Source organism: Natator depressus, chromosome 9 (genome assembly GCF_965152275.1).
Source record: "Natator depressus isolate rNatDep1 chromosome 9, rNatDep2.hap1, whole genome shotgun sequence".
In the NCBI taxonomy this organism is placed as follows: Eukaryota; Metazoa; Chordata; order Testudines; family Cheloniidae; genus Natator; species Natator depressus.
The window spans coordinates 39,082,455-39,101,712 of NC_134242.1; the positions used below are offsets into that span (position 1 = coordinate 39,082,455).

At 44.9% G+C, this 19,258-nt stretch overlaps 1 protein-coding gene and 1 long non-coding RNA gene across 3 annotated transcripts in view; one reads left to right on the forward strand and one right to left on the reverse strand.

The window, feature by feature from the left end:
• Nucleotides 1-466: 466 nt before the first annotated feature.
• On the reverse strand, nt 467-15,236 carry LOC141994013 (uncharacterized). The gene is made up of 3 exons (XR_012640994.1): nt 15,042-15,236; nt 12,251-12,334; nt 467-856 (listed from the first exon to the last, which is right to left on the reverse strand). It is a non-coding gene; the product is annotated as an uncharacterized LOC141994013 (long non-coding RNA).
• The window catches only part of SLC25A36 (solute carrier family 25 member 36), a 59,415-nt gene continuing 53,709 nt past the window's right edge, over nt 13,553-19,258 (forward strand). The window contains exon 1 of one of the 2 annotated variants that reach the window (XM_074963950.1): nt 13,553-13,953. In XM_074963950.1, the coding sequence (XP_074820051.1) occupies nt 13,913-13,953 (41 nt within the window). In that variant the 5' untranslated portion in view covers nt 13,553-13,912. Of the gene's footprint in view, nt 13,954-15,764; nt 16,081-19,258 lie in introns of those variants that run through there. The other variant, XM_074963951.1, reaches the window with a different exon arrangement.

A 19,258-nucleotide genomic window follows, 5' to 3' on the forward strand; every position in this document is an offset into this window, starting at 1 on the left:
TGAGGCTGACTGGCCTGTAGTTCCCAGGATCCTCCTTCTTCCCTTGACCTCCAGACAAAATCTTATCTTTAGGTATGACCAGTGTTTGGTTATGTAAGCTTATAGGTTAACTCTAACCCCAATCACACACACACTTAACCTGCTCACTACTGCCAGTTGAAAAAAGAAAACAAACTGATGAAATGGGCGGGGGCGGGGTGGAGGGGAGGGAGGACAAAGATGGGAATAGTTGGCAAATACCCAGAATTTTTCTGAGGAACTCCATCACAAACAAAATTAGTTTGTTTATTCATACAGAATCCAAGTCTCACAAGTTTCAGAATTCCAGAGAGTCCTAATGACAATGTTAGTCCTCTAAGAAACATTTGTAATTTATACTACCTTGATCTGAGAAAGGATTCTGTTATTCTTGACCTGAGACAGTTGATAACCAGATCTTCACACTACCTAGATTTTAAAAGCCAGTTTAATAACTTTGGTTTAGCTCATTGCTAGTCTTGTGAATGTTTCCATTACTGAGGGCTACTTACCATCTACCTTATATTCTGTTTAAATAACTTGTAGTCTCTCTCTCCTGTCCCCCAGGCAGTCAGAATGCTGGAACATGTGAGAGACTTCTACACACAGAGGTAAAAGCAAAGTCCTTTAACATAGTTCACAAGTAAAAACACTCAGAACATTTTTTGAAAAGATTTAACACAGTTTTTGAGGAGCTTCCTTCCCTCCCCAGCAGACATCAGGGAGACAAACCAGGAAGGCAGTGTAGACAGGGTTCCAGAAGATTTGGGTTTGTTCCTATCTCTGCCATTGACTTGTCTGATGACCTTTTAAAATTGGTGTGTTTCAGTTTACCCATCTGTAAAAGGGGGATAAAAACATTTACCCAGTTTTGTAAAACAGTGTCAGAAAATCATAGAGATCACATTATGACTCAGAGAGTGAGTTCTGAGATAAATGGAAGCCTTTAATTAGGTTAAACCAGTAGTTCTCCAAGTATTTCATTCTATGCACCATATGAAAAAAGATCCTCTTCTTCCCTCCAAAATCCTCAAGCCTTGTTCATCAAAATATTAAATTCTGTGGTTCACTAGGAAGAGCTCCATGAACTACAGTTGATCCTCAGATTATGTTTTGAAATCATCATCACACACTGGGCTAAATTATTCCTGGACCTGTTTAGATTTACTTAAGCATGCATTACAAAATATGTTTTATCCCTGAGTGGCACAAACGTTCATTTGGCTCTTTTCTCGTCTTGATATACTGTATATCTAGTATAATACACATACATGTACACACACATACACTTGATATATCAGCTAAACGTCATTATTTTTAACAGTTTTACTCTGTCTCCAAATCAGTAGCTAAAAATATGTCAGACTCCTAGCAACAGAAAACAGCCCTGCTGAGTCACCTATGTTGATATAATTATAGTTGTATAATCCCAACACTTCTGCAGAAATCTGGATTTCTCACCCAAGGCAGAGGACACCAAGCAAGGAGAAGGGCTCTTATTTACAGACCAACCTCCTCCTGACTGTTATACTTACATATCTAAAACTTCTTGGTTTCCCCCTCATTACAGAGCTCCATGTTCACATTAGTGGACAGAAGGGACAGGTAAGACTATATGTTATAGAGTGCAACACACTGTTCTCACTGTCAGGCCCCCTTTTGATTGAAACAGCAGCAAAATATTTTTTAAGGACAAAACCCTGTTTGGATCAAGTTTACTATGCCTACAAAGATAATACCACCTCCCTCCAGATGGCCTCATTTACACCTAAAAATTGAAGAAAACCCCTATTTTTATTATTCTGGCATGAAACTGACAATCTCTGCATAGGAATTGATAAATGTATGCTTATTACTCAAACTCCAAGTCGCACAGTATAACATACTTAGGGCTAGCCTACACTACTGTGCGACATCGGCACACCGCTGTAGCACATCAGGTGAAGATGCGCTATGCCAACAGAACACTGCTTTAAGTCGATGTAACTTGCGTCACTCGGGAGGTGGCTTTTTCACACCACAGAGCGACATAAGTTACATTGACTCAAGCAGCAGTGCAGACAAGCCCTTAGAGTCAACAGCAATATCGTCAAATTCACATTGTCCCTGAATGCACACATAGAAAGAGGAGTCCCTGCCGCCAAGATTTTAGCGTTTAAATACACAAGACAAACAAGAAATAAGAGAAAGGATGTATTATTATTTCCCAAATATAGGTAGGGAATTGTGGTAATGGGAGTTAAGCATCTCAGTACCTTTAAGGATCTGAGCTAGAGAGATTAAGGCTCAGCTCCTCAAAGGTATTTAGGCTCCTAACTTTCATTGAGGCTCTGGGACTAAGTGATTTGCCTGAAGTCACAAAGGAAGCTTGTGCTAGAGCTGGGAACTGAACTCAAGTCACCTGAGTATCAGTCCATAACTACAGGATAACTCTTCTCTTAACAGTAACAATATACTATACCTACTTGCAGAAGAACATATTTAAACAATTCAGTTCGTTAAATTTATAAATTACAAATGAGTGTTCACTCTGTGCTTTTCAATTCTACCATTAATATAGACAACCCAATTATTAACTAATATAATACTCAGTTCAGGTGGGAATGAGCTCTAGCTGTTAATTTCACCAATAAGCAGAAGGGCAGAAGCCTTCAAGCCCCTTCATTGTTCTAAATGATATGTAATTATATTTTATACATTTAAAGTATAGTACATCCGATGCTATTTGAAGAAGAGAGTGGAGCATTCCCTGTTTGAATGGAAGTCCATCAGCAACAGACTTATGAGAGCCAGACTGAAAGGGAAACATCATAATATCACCCTGATTCAGTGCCATGTTCCAACAAACGGCAGTGATGAAGAAGTAAAGGACAAATTCTACCTTATATTACAGGCGGAGTTCAAGAAAGTACCGCGCCACGACCTAACTCTCGTCATGGGAGACCTGAATGCCAAGGTCGGTAAGGACAACACAAACAACAACAGAGCAATGGGAGGACATGGGTGTGGCATCAGGAATGAAAACGGAGAGAGGCTTGTTGATTTCTGTAATATGAATGACCTAGTCATCGGCGGAACCCTATTACAACATCGTAAAATTCACAAGCACACATGGTGTTCTCCAAGTGCCAGAGATAAGAACCAGATGGATCATATCATGATCAATGGCAAATGGCAATGCTCACTGACAGATGTGAAAGTGAGAAGGGGTGCAGATGTTGGCAATGACCACCAGCCTCCATCAAGCTAAAACTGAGAAATGTGGGTCCACCAAACAAGGGACATAGACGTTACGACATTGAAAAACTAAAGTCCCCTGAAATACAGAAAGCCTTTGTTCTGCAGTTAAAGAACAGATTTCAAGCACTTGCAGACTTTGAGGAAGAGGAGGGGAATGCAGATGAGGAGATCAACAAGAAGTGGGACAAAGTAGCAGCAATTTATAAACAGAGCCATGAAGCCTGTCTAGAAGAGAAGGAAGGAGTGGATTACACCCAGCATCTGGAATGCCATAGAAAGCAGATGAGCCCTGAAGAAAAACGTTTTAGACACAAAATCCCAGAAGCTAAAGGAAAAATACAGAGAGTAGTATAGCAAGGCACACTGGGAGGTCAAACAGCATTATATTGACAATCTGGCAACACAAGCAGAGGATGCAGCTGCTTGTGGTGAACAAGGAACCATCTATAAAATGATGCGGCTTATCAGTGGTAAACGGCAGACACCAACAAATACTCTCATCAGGGACAAAGAAGACCACCTACTAACAACCGATAAAGAACAATAAATGTGCTGGACAGAACATTTCAAAGAATTGCTGAACTGGGAGCCAGCTAAAGAGGAAGCAAACATCCAGGAGGCAGAAGAAGATCTTGATATCAAAACAGACACCCTAACTAAGGAACAGATCATTCAAGCCATCAAATCCTTAAAAAATGGGAAAGTTCCTGGCAAGGATAACTTGAATGCAGAATTGTTCAAGATAAATCCTGAGTTAGCAGCATTTATCCTGGCCCCTCTATTTACACCAGTGTGGGAAAGGGAAAAAGGGTCAGATGAGTGGACCAATAGGGATATAGTGAAGATATCAAAGAAAGGAACTCTCAGTGATGGTAATAATTGGTGTGGTATCACACTTTTATCTGTGCCAAGCACAGTATTGTGTCAGATCATAGTTCAGCACATATCAGAGGCAGTCGATAGCATTCTCAGAAAAGAGCAAGCCAGTTTTCAAAAAGGGTGTGGATGAACAGACCAGATCTTCACTCTGTGAAACATAATAGAACAATACTTAGAATGGCAACAGCAACTCTACATAAATGTCATAGACTTTGAGAAGGCTTTTGATAGCATTCACAGGATCAGCCTATGGCACATTCTGTGGGCATATGGAATCCCTCTCCGTTTATCATCATCAAAAGCTTTTATTTCAACTTTACATGCGGTGTTGATGACAGTGAGCTCAGTTTTTATGTCAAAACAGGAGTACATCAGGGGTGTGTCATGTCTGCAATCCTCTTTAACATTGCCATCAATGGGGTAATGCAGCGTACAACAGAAGACATGCCAAGAGACATTAAATGGACATCTTTCTCATCCCTTGAAGACCTGGACTTTGCAGATGATCTCGCTCTCCTATTACATATCCAACACCATATACAAAAAACAACAACTCGACAACGCATTCAGCCAGCAAATTGGACTGAAAATCAACCGCAATAAGACAGCTATCATGACCTTTAATATTGCTTCACCATTACCAATATGGACAGAGGATTACGTTCTTACCAATGTAGAAACATTCACATACTTGGCAACACCATCAGCCAGGACAGTGGAACAAGCCAGGACATCCGGAACAAAATCAATAAAGCCAGAAACACCTTCAGGGGCTTAAATACAGTCTGGAAATTATCAACATACAAAACCAAAATCAAACTCAAGATTTATCAGCGCTGCGTGCTTTCAACATTACTTTATAGTGCAGAATGCTGGGGAATGAGAAAGTATGACCTGTCCAAACTGTCTTCATTCCATCCAACCTGCCACAGAAAAATCCTCCATATCTTTTGGCCCAGAACAATCTCAAACCAAGATCTATTGACACAGTGCAGCCAAGAGGATATGATCACCATCATTGCCAGGAGGCATTGGAAATGGATTGGCCATGTGCTTCGGATGGAAACTGATTCCATCACTGGAGGAGCAAGAAGATGGACACCTGAAGGCAAGTGAAAATGAGACTGCCTGAAAACAACATGGTGAAGAGCTGTGGAAGTCTAGCTGAAAAACCTGGGGCACAGCTGGGGAACCATTGAAAAACTTGCCGAAACAGACAGGAGTGGAGGAGCTTTGTTGCTGCCCTAAACGCCAGAGGGGTAATGGGAACATGATGATGATGATGATGATGATGACAACCGATGCATTGGTCTCTGGCTAGGTTGTCCAACGGGTGATTGGAGAAGTCAACAGCTAACTGTGATGCAGGGCATACCCTTTGGGCATTTCTGCTCAAATACTATAAATAATGGAGAAGTGAGTGGGAAGAGTGATTCTTGTTCCAGGATATTGTGATAACTTCATGTTACTGCATGACATCTTGCAACTAAAATCTGTCTCATTCAGACAAGAAGTGGGTGTAATAGCAATAACATGCATGAAAACACTATTGCTAAATACTGTGGGTGGCTGCAATAATGGGGATGGATTGTCTCAATCTCCAATAAAACGTAAGAGGGAATTTAGAGAAAGGAAAACTGTGATGATGCCCTTATGGAATGTCTCTCCAATTGCTCTTTTGCAGGGAGTGAGCTTTGATCCCCTGCCGAACAGGCTGAGAAAACTAACCTCCCAAGTCCTACAGTGGTCTCCCAAACTCTCTGGTGATTTTCAGAAGGTCAGGGTCAATTGCATGCATCTGTGCCCTCAGCAATTCTGCCCTCCCCACAAACTGATGGATAAGCTTTCTTTGGTAAACACCACTTGATATGCATCTCTAACTCCAACTTGTTAGTTGTTCCCCTCTCTCACCCAATCCTTCCTCTCTCCATGAAGCATCTCCGCGGTATCTGTACGAAACTGAGTTACAGAGCCTCAGCTCTGCAGAGCATAGGGGAGATCACACACATTTTGGGGTAGGATAGCCCCCATAGCGTGCAGTCTGTCTATGCTCAAGGATTGGTTTATATATGGGTTGAGAAACCATATCCTGAGCAGATAATACATGGATTGAAAAACAATCTGGTGACATTCCAAGTCAAATGGCTGGATTTCTAGAAATAAAAATAATTTCAACAAGGGAGAAAATTAAGTTATAGCCCATAATTTCATGAATAGTTTCCTTTCATCCATTCTTCTTCCAAATTATCTTAAAACACTTTCTTTACTCTTCTCATTATTTTTAAAAATATCTTCTTAGGCTTGAATCACGAGTCTTCATAAATCTTAATTCCACACATACATTATTCAGTCCTGAATAAACTGGTTTCAAAATGGACCATTTTATGAGATCTCATCTGCTTGTTGATTGGCACTGGTACTCGGAAGAGATGGAGCAAGAGGCAAAGTACAGGTGAGAGTCATCTGAAGAGGGGGAATTAGAGAAGGAGCTAGAGAATACTGTATATGTATGAAGCGTTTATTTGTAATAATCTCCAATAAACAGCATTTTAATAAATTTAAAAAGAGAGAGAAGCCTTGTTAAGAGATGGACAGAATGCTGAATCCTAAAGATTTCATGGCAATTGGAAAGAGATAAAGGAGAACCAGGGAAATGGAGTAATTAGGGGCTTCCTTACCACAGCCCCTGCCAATAAGAGCTAATGAGGGCAGGGAATCAGCAATCATGTGAGAAGGGAGGAAAAACCATTGGTGAAGTCCTGGCCCCACGGAAGTCACTGGGAATTTTGCCATTGGCTTCATTGGGGCCTGGATTTCACCCCAGGGGCTGTGAACAGGAAAGGGAGTGAGTTTATTAACTTAGTGGAAACTTAGTGTAAAGAAGACCCCCTCACAAGAAGCTGGCAATGGGTGACAGGTGATGGATCACTCGATGATTACCTGTTCTGTTCATTCCCTCAGAAGCACCTGGCATTGACCACTGCCGGAAGACAGGATACTGGCCTAGATGGACCTTTGGTTTGACCATTATGGCCATTCTTATGTTCTTAAGAGTCTGTTAGAGATTGAAGGGATAACCCATTGACCACAAGAGCCTTTCAAAGATAGGGATTAGTCCTCCCATGTCTTATCCTGGCAGGAATTGAGGGATTAACCCCAGCATTCCCCAGAGTCTGAGGTTAACTCCAGCACTCCCAAGGGTCTGTCAAAGACTGAAAGATTAATTGTATACCTCCTCATACAGAGACAGGAATTTACCCACCCACCCCACATCAGAATTTAACACTAATGAAGAATTTAAACTTCCCTCACTCCTAAAACTTGACAGGGATAAACGATTTTATCCCAGAAACAGAGGAATTTTATAGATGCAAAGAGAAATGGATTAAAATAGTTCAGAATCAAACCGTCAGTAAACTCAAACTAATCAGTTGGAGGAAACAAATATAATGTTTGTGTGTGTCTGACCAGGGAAAGGAATAATGTGTCACTTAGATAAGCGGGTTGTCTGAGAATGTTAAATATTTCTCTTTTTAAATAGGTTATTTAATATAAATATTATTACAAAGGGAAACGGCTAACCTTGGGGGTTGGCAAAAGATAGCAAAGGATATTTTGGAAAGAATGTTTCATGCAATGGTAAGCAAAGCCATGATTACAATAAGTCCGTGATTCACATTTGGAGGCATCTTCTCCCCTCTTTTCCACCTAGTGTGGTCTTTTTTTAGTTTGTGCAAGCAATGTTGCCAACCCTTTCTGTTGGAAAATCATAAGTCAGACATGATTGCCCTAAAAATCATGAGGGGTTTTTAAAAATGAAATATGGGTTCTCTTTATTTCCCTTCTGGTTTCTGAGCCTTTAATGTGCTCTCAGGTCACATTTTCAACCTTTCCTCTGCAACCACACAGGCTAGAAACTTACCTTTCTAGTACAGCAGGAGTCCCAGCCACCCTTGGACTGGCTGACTGATTTCTAAGGGTATGTCTACACTGGCAAGTTTCTGTGCCACAAGTTATACCACTTTTATTAAAATGCTAGAATTAAACTGCTGTTGCATGTCCACACTATGCCCCTTGTGACACTGGAGCGCATCCACATTAGCAGCTCTTGCCACGGCACTGACAGCAGTGCGTTGTGGTAGCTATTCCACTGTGCAACTGGCCACTGGGCGCTTTGGGAAGCGTTTGCAAGGCCTCATGGGGTAGGCACAGCGTCACACGATACAGGTTTCCTAATCCCATTGCACCATTGGCATCCTACTACATTGTCAGCTGCTTTACAACTGAAGTGGGGCGGGGTTGGGGGGGGGAAGAGAGTGTGTGACAGGGATTGTGTATGTTGTATGGAGTGGGGGAGAGAGACAGTGTGTTTTGGGGGACAGTGTGTCAGCATGCTGTCTTGTAAGTTCAGATAGCAGCAGGAATCAACCAGTCCTGAGGCAGGGGGAGGGGAAAACCCCATCAGCTCCCACCTCCCTCCCTGGGCTCTCTGCACAGCAATCTCTCTCTCTCTCTCTCACCCATTCCGCCCCCCACCTCTTTTGTTCAACAGCACGAGCATTCCACATTAATGGTTTACTTTGTGTCCCGGAGCAGATCAGCACAGCACCCAAGGGCTGTCAGAAATGGTGCTTTGAAAGGGGAGGGGCGCATGTCTCCAGGGCAGCCAAGTTCAAAACAACGAGCAGAGCAGTCACCTGAGGCAGCATGGGACAGCTCTGGAGGCCAATTACAGCACAGAAGGCAATCAAGTGTCTACACTGGCAACAGAGTGCTGGAGCCTCTGTGCAAATAGCCTTACGAGTCTCGTTGAGGTGATTTTTTTTGCAGCGCTGCAACTGAGGAGTTTCTGCGCACAAAGTGGCTTGGCAGTGTGTACACTTCTGCAGTTTGAGTGCAAAAAGCTGCTTTACTGTGCAGAAACTTCCCAGTGTAGACAAGCCCTAAGTAAAATTAAGCCTCACTCATGATCTTGCAAAACAACTCTCAAATGTCAGGATTTTTTTTTCAGACACTTGCTGGAAAAAAATAAATTCTGACATTTGAGAATACTATCCCAAGATCATGAGTGAGGTTTAATTTTACTTAGAAGTCGTGTCTTTTGTTATGAGTTGGCACATCTGAAACCACTACCCAATCAGCAAGTGAGGATGTTCTGTAACCACACAGAGAGAAAGATTACGAAGCACCAGCACAGAATGCCATGGGCCCACATAGTCTTTATGAACCCAAACAAAATAAAAGAGAGTCTGTAGACAAGAGCAGCATGAATTTTGCTGAATAGAGAAACATGCTATTATCCCACGCTGGGTGGGTGAAGTACTCTGGTCTGCTATGTGCAGGAGGTCAGACTAGATGATCATGATGATCCCTTCTGACCTTAAAGTCTGTAACTGCCAGAGAAGAGCAAGAAAAACTAGCCAGCTCTACCTGGGTCCATGAGAAAGATGGAAGCAACTGAAAGAGTGTTTCTGCTATGCCTTCTCTTCTGTTAGCAGGACAGAAAAGTTGCTGGCTAAGTTAGGGACAGACACAAAACTGGCTTCTGGTCAGAGGCTGCAAGAGAAAAGTCCAGCAAAGAGGAGAAGCAGGTGGAATCCTGAAAGCTTCCAACCTAGAGAACATGGGAACAAAGGGACTAGTTTTCTCTCACAATTTTTTACACCAATGAAACTCTTCTGGCTTCAGTTACCTAACTCCTCATTTACTCCACTGCAAGAGACGAATACGGCCCAAAGAGTCATCTACTGCAATTGCCTGAGAACCCTGATATCCAGATATAAGACTCAGCAGGAGGGTTAGCCAGGTTTAATAGTAAGTGTGGGGGGAACGCACATTACAAAGGTTGGCAGGTTAGTGAGGGGTATGGTAAACCTGAATGAACTGCCTCTGTTAGATTTTCTGGTCTCACGCTGACTTCATGTTTACTTTCAGGGAAGTTACTTTATTTCCCTATTTTATATAATTCACTCTGTTACTATGGTGAGGAGGGGCCTATAAATAAGTACTAGAAAGACATAGTCTGCCTTCTCCTTTCCCTTTGCCTCCACCTTCAGTTCCATCATCCATGCATACATATGTTCACAGAGACTAGGCTACTGCTCTCCTCCCATACCCAGGATTTTCATTATACATAGGAGGATAGGAAGGGGCTAGCTATATGCAGATTACTCTTAAAGGACCCAGAAGTAAAAACCCGCTAGTTAGGTACTGGTAGGAGTGTCGGTGAGATGCAGCCTGCATCAAAAATAAGGACAGATTAGGACTGTGAGCCAGTTAATGGGTTTTAGTAAGTGTTAGGGTCAAATAGTCCTAACTATTTTACCTCAACAGATCTTAAAATAAATTTACAAATAGAGCTGGTTGAAAAATAGTGTTTTTTTCCCCACAGAAAATTTCAACATAATTTTTTTTTCATTTATATTTAATGTGGAAAATTTTAGCTTTTTGGCGAGATATCAAAAACAAAAATATTCAGTTGAAAACCAAAATAGTTCAATCCAAAATGGTGCTGCAGTGCTTCACCGGAGTTGTAGTTCTGGTGCCTTATGCTATCATTCTCCTCTGTGTGCTGTTCTCTCTGACTAGATTACATCTCCCAGGATGCATCACTCTCACCTTCGTTATGAAGGGTGGTAGTGCATCATAGGAATCCATTGTTGTGGGGGATCATGAGAGATGCAGTCCAGCCAGACAACCCTGCCCATTGAGGAGAATGGGAACCTAAGGCATGCAGCACCATTTTGAATCAAAATGTTCAGGTTTTGGATGAAAAATGTCTGTGCAACATAGACAGACACTTTATATATGAAAAAATGTTTAGTCAAAGACCCAATTTTTCTGTCAAAGAGTTTCCATGGAAAAATTTTGAACACCCCTACTTACAATTCTTTCAAGAAACATCCACATCACCTAATGTCATTTTTAATTTGTCAGTGTCTCCTACATTCAGTACCACATGCAACTATCTGTTTCCAGTTTAGGAGTTCATCTAAGAAGAGGCAGCATTGAGCAAAAAAGTCTTTGTCATGCCTTCCTAGTTTTTTAATCTTCTTTTGAGTTCCTTGGGATATGTGCTCAATGGTCAATGTCACATGGCCCTTTGAAAACCATCTTCTGTTCCTCCTAACTAACTGTAGATGGAAAAACTTGAACTCATGTGACTTTGGAGTATAGATCTGACATATGCATCCTTCGTGCAGCATTTAATAAAATCACTAATGAATGAAAACACTTTTCAAATAATCCCAAATAAATTTAACTGTTATTATTCTCAGCAAATGTAATTATCTTTTCTTGTTAGACACCTAATGCCAAACTCCACATGATCCCTCCTGCCTCTAGACCTGCCAAGTCTTACTCATCTGGAGAAGAAAAACTCTCTCAGTGGGTTTAATTTTAAGGTACTTTTGAAAGTCTTGCCATTTTGTTATGAAAGATTTAGCTGTGTGTTTCAATAAGAAATTTCAAATCTCCCTCACTTTCATGCTGTCCCATCTTGAGAGACATTGTTCTATTTCCCCATATGCTGTATACAGTAAAAATATATTATATCATGTGCTATATAATTTGTAAAAAAATTGTCCATGTCATCTTTTGTCTCAACTCCTGCAACTTCTGTCTTTCTGCATCTTAAATGCTATTGCTTCAACCACCTTCATTTCCCACCCTTCTGACCATTTCACTTTCCTCTTTGAATCAGTCCACTGGCTTACTCATGCCTTCCACATCAAACTCAAACTTCTCATCCTCATCATATGTTCTCCATGTAGTTTAATAGGAAAAGTGTATAACTATCAAATATGGGAAATTATGTATATATAGCCTTGCATTTTAAACTGATGAATATGTGTAATTTGTGTGTACCTTAATGTTGCTTTTTCAGAAGGATTTTGTATTGTGTTTAAATTTTGAGATTACTCATAGGTGAGCAGTATTTACTTTGGCTCTACTATTGTGATAAATACGCATTTCAAAGTTGTACCATTGTCATAATTATATGCATTTCCTTTATAGTTGATATGGATAGAGTTTGCTTATTACAGTGGTTCCCAAACTTGTAAAGCCGCTTGTGCAGGGAAAGCCCCTGCCGGCCCGGGGCCAGTTTGCTTACCTGCTGCATCTGCGGGTTCAGCCGATCACAGCTCCCAGTGGCCGCGGTTCGCTGCTCCAGGCCATACCACTTCAGCTTGCACTTCTTCACGGTCGAGTGAGAAATTATATCACATGCCAAATGTTATCATGCAGTCATGTTATTATGCATGCCATCGGGTACTGTATAATAGTGATCTGCTGTCTTCTATGCTATATGGTACCACGTGACAGTGATACATAATCTTATTATCAAAAGGATACCATATAATAGTGATAATACTATCTCACACAGCATAGATCAGGGTGGGCAAACTTTTTGGCCCAAGGGCCACATCTGGGTATGGAGATTGTATGGTGGGCCATGAATGCTCACGTAATTGGGTGTTGGGGTGTGAGAGGGGGTTAGGGCTCCAGCTGGGGGTGCAGGCTCTGGGGTGGGGCCAGAAATGAGGAGTTCAGGGTGCAGGAGGGGGCTCTGGGCTGGGGCAGTGGGTTGGGGTGTGTGGGAAGGGTGGGGGCTCCAGCTGGGGGTGCGGGCTCTGGGGTGCAGCTGGGGATGAGGGGTTGGAGGTGCAGGAGGGTGCTCTGTGCTGGGACTGAGGGGTTCAGAGAGTGGGAGAGGATCAGGGGTGCAGGTTCCGGGCGATGCTTACCTGGAAGCAGTGGCATGTCCCCCGTCTGGCTCCTATGCAGAGGTGCAGCCAGGCAACTCTGCATGCTGTCCCATCCACAGGCGCTGCCCCTGCAGCTCCCATTGGCTGCAGTTCCCGGCCAATGGGACCTGCGGGGGTGGCATCTGGGGTGGGGGCAATGTGCAGAGCCCCCTGGCTGCCCCTATGCATAGGAGCCAGAGCGGGGGACATGCCTCTGCTTCTGGGAGCCGTGCAGAGCTACAGCACACATGGAGCAGGGCAACCCCCGGATCCGCTCCCCAGCGGGAGCTCGAGGGCCAGATTAAGACATCTGAAGGGCTGGATGTGGCCCCGGGGCTGTAGTTTGCCCATCCCTGGCATAGATAGTACTGTACAATAGTGATATGCCTTCTCCCATACTGTAGATAACATACTATAGGGACACATTATTTCCCATGATGAATAGTATGCTGATGTACCGTATTGCATGCTGTAAAATACCGCATGATAGCAATATGCTATCCCCTATGCCGTTCTAGGAGATCGTGTATGCTTTACAGGAGCATGCCATTGCATTAAGCTGTCCATTAGTTATACACTGTATCCTCACATCCCTCTCTTCTCCACGCTCTCTCTCCGGACAGCCTAGCCTCCTCCCCACCACCCTTAGCTCTTTCATTGAAGAATTTGTGAGTCCCTATTCACGTGAAAGGCGCCTGCTGAGCTGGGCCTGGGCGGTGATGTCACATCCTCCCGTGGGCCAATGGCAGTGTCTGTTTATGTTGGGCCTAGTTTCATATTCATAAGCGAAGGCCTGTGGGGGCACTGGCTTTGCTGCGGGAGGTTGCCGCCGCCGGAGGATTCGGCAGCAGCTGTGATCGAGGCTGCTGTTCTCTCCGCGGGAGGAGGGCAGGAGTCGGCGCTTGGCGGCAGCTCTGACTCCGTGTCTGCTCGTTCAGTGCCCAGAGGAGTGAACTGGCAGAGAGCAGAGCGGAAGCGCCCATCACCTCCCTCCCTCCTTCCCGTTTGCCGCGGACGAGAATGAGAGAATGAGCCAGAGAGACACCCTGGTGCATCTGTTTGCTGGAGGGTAGGTGCAGCCACTAATGATTACTTCGGCCTCACCTCGTGCCCCACTGGCGTGTGCATGTGCAAAGCCTTTGTAATGTGATCAGCCGGGGAGAGGTTTGGGGGAAAGAGGGCCTGTCAAGGAATAGAAGGAGATAGGGGGGAAAGCAATTCGCTAGCGTTTCTCAGGGAGATCCCCTTTGTGCGAGATTTTCCCCGTTCCTAAGTGTCGGCGAGGCCCGGACATGCAAAGCAGCACCTCTCCCCGCGCCTCCTCATTGCTGCAGCCACCAGGGAAATGGCTTCCAGATCTGCAGCCTGGTGCAGCAGCTGGGGTGGGGTTGCTGGCGGGGCAAATCCTCCTTTGCTCTTTGGAGAAGGTAGGTGGTTGGGCCTCGACAGCCCTCGCTGTGGAGGGCCGAAGAGATTGCAGGGAGTGGGTAGTGGCGGCAGGGACGCTTGCCTGGAGAGTGGATGGGAGGAGGCCACCCACGGCAGTGTCTGCAGGATCCCTGTAGGGACTAGGGAATGATCTGCTGGGGGGTGTCTCGACTAACCCTCTCCTGGGGGAGGGGGTGCGGGCAAAGGATCGAGATGCTTGGGCTGAGAGTGACGTGGTTGGCCTTTGGGGGGGGGGGTGAGCGAGCTGGCTGGCTGGCTGCCGTGCGCGATGCGGAGGGAGGCTTGGGATGGGGACCGTGAACATGCAGAGGGCAGCTTGGGGGGAGGGAATGGGGTTTCAGGGCACTGTAGGTGGAAACTGGCGAGCGGGGATGTCAGAGGGTGTCTTGGGGCGGCGGCGGGGTTTCAGGGGGAGGTATCTGCGCTGCATGGATGCAGGGGCTGTTTGCAGTGCGGAACGCTGCTGGCATGGTGCGAGGTAGCCGGGCACTTTCGGGCAATGTCTTGCAGAGGTAGCTAGACGAGCAAGCGGGGGTCTGGGCCGAGGCTGGTATTGCTTGCGCAGGTACCAGGGTTAAAGACTTTCTCCCACCTCGCTCTTTCCTGTAAGGCGGCTCAGCTCTTATTCCGCAAGCGAGCGGGTTCCTCTCTCCTTCCCCAGCCCTTCCCTGCAAACCCCAGCCCCTGCCCGGAGTCCTCAGGCCCTACCCGGCGGCCGTGAAGGTGGCCTGAGCCCGCTGCATTTTCCTCTCCCATCTCCACCACGGTGTGGCTGCCTCAGCTCCGGATCCTGCTCACTCCTAGCCCGCCCCGCCCCCCAGTCTCTGCCGCTCTCTCCGGGCCCAGGGGGACCAGACGCGGAGCCGGGACAGCATCAGCGCCCACCCCCGCAGAGCGAGGCTGGGTCCCTCCATTAGTTCAGCTCCTGTTCGTTCCGGAGAGGGGCTGTCACAAAACGGAGACCACCTGGGTCTCTGAGACCTTCAAAACGGAGACCACAGCGTCTCCTGCCCCTCCACGAAGGGAAACCCCCTTTTTTTAATCACTCCCAGGGGAGGAAACTGCCCTGAAAGAGGACCCACCTTTCCCAGCTGGCTGCTCGCCTCTTGCTGCATCCGCAGGGAGCATGGGGGTGGGGGGTGGGGAGGCAGCAAAGGTAGGATCATTCCCCCCACACACACACACCTCCCCCCGCCTCTGCTAGATAACAGCCTCCCTCCCGGAAATCCCTCTCCCACCGATGCTAAGAAATCTCCCCCAGGGGACACCCGACGGCAACCCCTTCTCCACCTCCCCCTGGCCGGGATCCACCCTTTCCTTTCCCTCCCCTCTTCTGAATGTGGAGGCAGGAGGGGAGGCTGAGTTAACTCGTCTGTCTGCACCGCTTCTCTCCAGCCTCCTCTCCCCTCCCAGTGCTGCGGCGCTGGTCATGTGAACGGGGCCGTTGGAGCTGGGCGGCGATGTCACGTCCTGCCGCCCGGGCCAGCGGCGGTGTCTGTTCATGTTGGGCCCAGCTGCGTGTTCAGAAGTCCAGGCCCCTGGTTTGCTGCGGCTGCAGCCGCGGGAGGACGCAGCAACCCCGGCTGCCGTCATCTGTGGCCGGGGGCAGCGGGGGTGGGTTCGCTCTGGACAGCTCTGCGCTCAGCAGCAGTGAGGGACCTGGTAGCCCATCACCTCCTGTCTGCAGGGGCCAAGCATGAGAGAGGATGAGCCAGAGACGCAGCCTGGTGCATCTCTTTGCTGGAGGGTAGGTGAAGCCACTAGTTTCTCTCTCTAGCCCCCACTCCTTATACTGCCACATGGTATGGGGGGCCTGGCAGGTGAGAGAGGCTCTGATGGTGGGGGTGAATCTCTCCGTTTTTATATGGCCTCTTAGTGGAAATTGGAGGTGTACCTTGGGGGCATAGATGGCAGTGGGGTATTTTATAGTTTGTTTAATGGTATGTTTCCCAGGAGAGGAATGTGTCATGCACACACCTCCCTCCACCCTAAAGGCAGAATAGATTGGAGAAGTGCTGCAGGCAGAAGCATGTATCTAGCTGGCAGCAGGGCCCATTGGCTGGGATGGTTTTTGAGCAGTTTACTGCACCATTGTATATTCTTGCATAGCGCATGAACTCATTGTCACTCTTGTTCTGCTGGAGGAGTTGGGTGCCAGGGGTCTGTCTTAATCTTCTCAGGATCTGTAATGTGAGGAAACTCTTTAGATGGCCTGTCCATTGTAGGGTTGCTTGCAGGGCCTTCAGACAGTTCTGAGGGTGGGAAGAGGGACCTAGCATCTGGGTGGAGCGGGAGGAAAGGAGAAGGTTCATCTAGCCAGATCTTATAGGAAAGAAGGGTGACTTAACTGAGCTGTGTATGCATGTGTGTACGTATAGGGGTGCGTGTGTGTATGTACAGATGCGAAGGTCAGGGAGGAAATGGGAATGGATTCAGGGTTAGTCATTTGGGCTTGGTGTTCTGGTGCAGCTGGGAGAGTTCTGTGAGGAATTATGAGGGTGGTCTATTTAGTTGCCCTAGTTCTTGATGGATGGGAGTATGGCCTGGTGGGAGGGCAAGTCTCTCTGATAGGAGATTGTAGATTCAGGCTGAACCAAACTATAGGATTTGGGTGTGAGTAGACACTCCAGGATCTTAATGAGCAGAATGTGTCTGATCCCCAGCACTTTCCTTGTAACAGTGCCTGGGCAGGTACAATTACTTCCAGTTTCTGCCCTCCAGATGTACAAGTGGAAGGAGAGGAGAAGTAATGCAGCAGCAGGGCCCAGGACAGCGCCTCCTGGGTTTCAGCTCCTTGTAAATCTTCAGAAAAGCCAGAGAGAGAGAGTCCCTACTGCCTCTAACATTCTGAACCCTCATCTCGGCATCGTGACTTGACAGCTCTACAAAAGGAAGGCCAAGGGAGTGAGAGAAGTTTGCTTGAGAGTAAACACAAGGTTAAGGTCTGTAAACTGAATCAAGGCCAGATGCAGATTATTAATCTCTGCAGCTAATGAATTTCCCTGCCCTTGATAAGAAGTCTGGTCTATTAACTTTGTGGTCTGGCTACCAGGCCCTTCAAATGAGTCAAAAGTTATGTTGTGCAGAAGGTGCTGAGACACCTTATATTACCTTTTCACTGGGTGCTAGCCACAGATTTGCTTCTAATCCTGGCTCAGCATAGCCAAAAGTATGTATTCATTCATTTAGCAGTGTGAAAGTTATTTAGGGTAACTGAACAACCCCTCTGTCACTTTAGTTTATAGCCTGAAGAGTGATCTTTCCTTGAATGATTCCTTTTATTTTAGATTTTGCTGAAGAATATAGAAGAGCACTTTAAAATATTGCTTTCTATCAGGACTTTTACCATATCTAATGCTCTACTCAAATCGTGTGTGGTGGGAACAATATGGGAAGGTAGGAAAACAGGATTTTATTCATCTTACTGGGGTTAATGTAATGCTTATGAAATGTTCCAGATACGGGACAAAAACAGAAAACTCCCAACATCACTTGCTTTAGGGGTGAGGGGGACTAGCTTTAGGAGTGAGGGGGCAGTTCAGTCTTCATTTCCATTTAATTCTTGGCCTCTGTATTGAGACTACCCCTGAAGAAGTCAGTTGTCGTGACTTAATGATGCATACACATCTTCTTAGAACTGAATTGTGATCACTAGCTCATTTCATAACTGGCACCAAACAAATATCTGATTGTAACAGCTCTTGGCCGCTACCAGGTTGGTTTGGATTTTAAATTAAAGAACTAGAGTTGAAAGGATCCACATTCTATTTCTGATTGCCTTCCTCTCTCCACCCCCCAGCCCCATGTACATGCCCCATACTCACATAGCTCCCTTTATAGCAGGCTTGATTGATTTTGTAGCATACTGAACTTTGAAAATTTATGCAACAACTACAACCTGTTTAGTGTTTTTAAAATTTAAAGCCATTTTACTTTGGCAGTTTCATTTTATGAAAAATAAGCAAGTAAAGATGACTGTAAATATTATCAGTGTTTTATGACTTCCAACCTAAAATAGAAATAATATTCAGCTATCTAAAAATAATAAACAATTAGGGTACCTCTTCTTACATGGGCTTACGTCCATTGAAATACCCTGTGTATATTGAAGCAACACAAACCTTTTCCTAGTAAACATTCAAGTTTTACTACATATTTCTGTTGGAGTAATTTGACCGCCAGTACATTTCTGCTCCCTCAATAGCTTTATGAAAGTGTCACTCCCGTTATGTGAAATCTTTATTACTAGTGTCACAGCAAAATTTGCCTTTTAGACTACTATAGATTTCAAAGATGGGAATCTTTCAAAAATATATCAAAATGTGGTAGAAATCACTTTTGGAGCTAGAAAGTCAATAGTGCAGGGAAACATCAAATAGGTATTGGCTTATTTTGATGTGTAGAAGAAAGATGAGTAGGAGATTCAAAGGTGTTATTAAAACAAGAACTTCGTATTTTGTTCATTTTGTAACAGAGAACTTTGTAAATTTTTCTGCTAGTGGAACATCTAGTCTTAAAAAGGAAAAGCAATTTTAATAACTTGCAAGGAAATATTGTATTAAATAGCAAATGAATGAATCCTTGCTTTACTATCTGTATACTGAAATACCAGTATTCAGACTTTTTTACTGCAAAATAACAATTACACAGTAGAACCATAATTGATAGATTCCAAGGCCAGAAGGGACCATTGGGATCATTTTGTCTGATCCAAAATAGAACTTCCCCAAAATAATTCCAACAGCAGAGCTTTTACAAAAACTTCCAATCTTGATTTAAAAATTGCCAGTGATGGAGAATCCACCATGTTCCTTTGTAAGTTGTTCCAAAGGTTTTGTTACTCTGTGTTTAAAAATTTATGCCTTATTTCCAGTCTGAATCTGTCTAGATTCAACTTCCAGCCATTGGATCATGTTATACCTTTT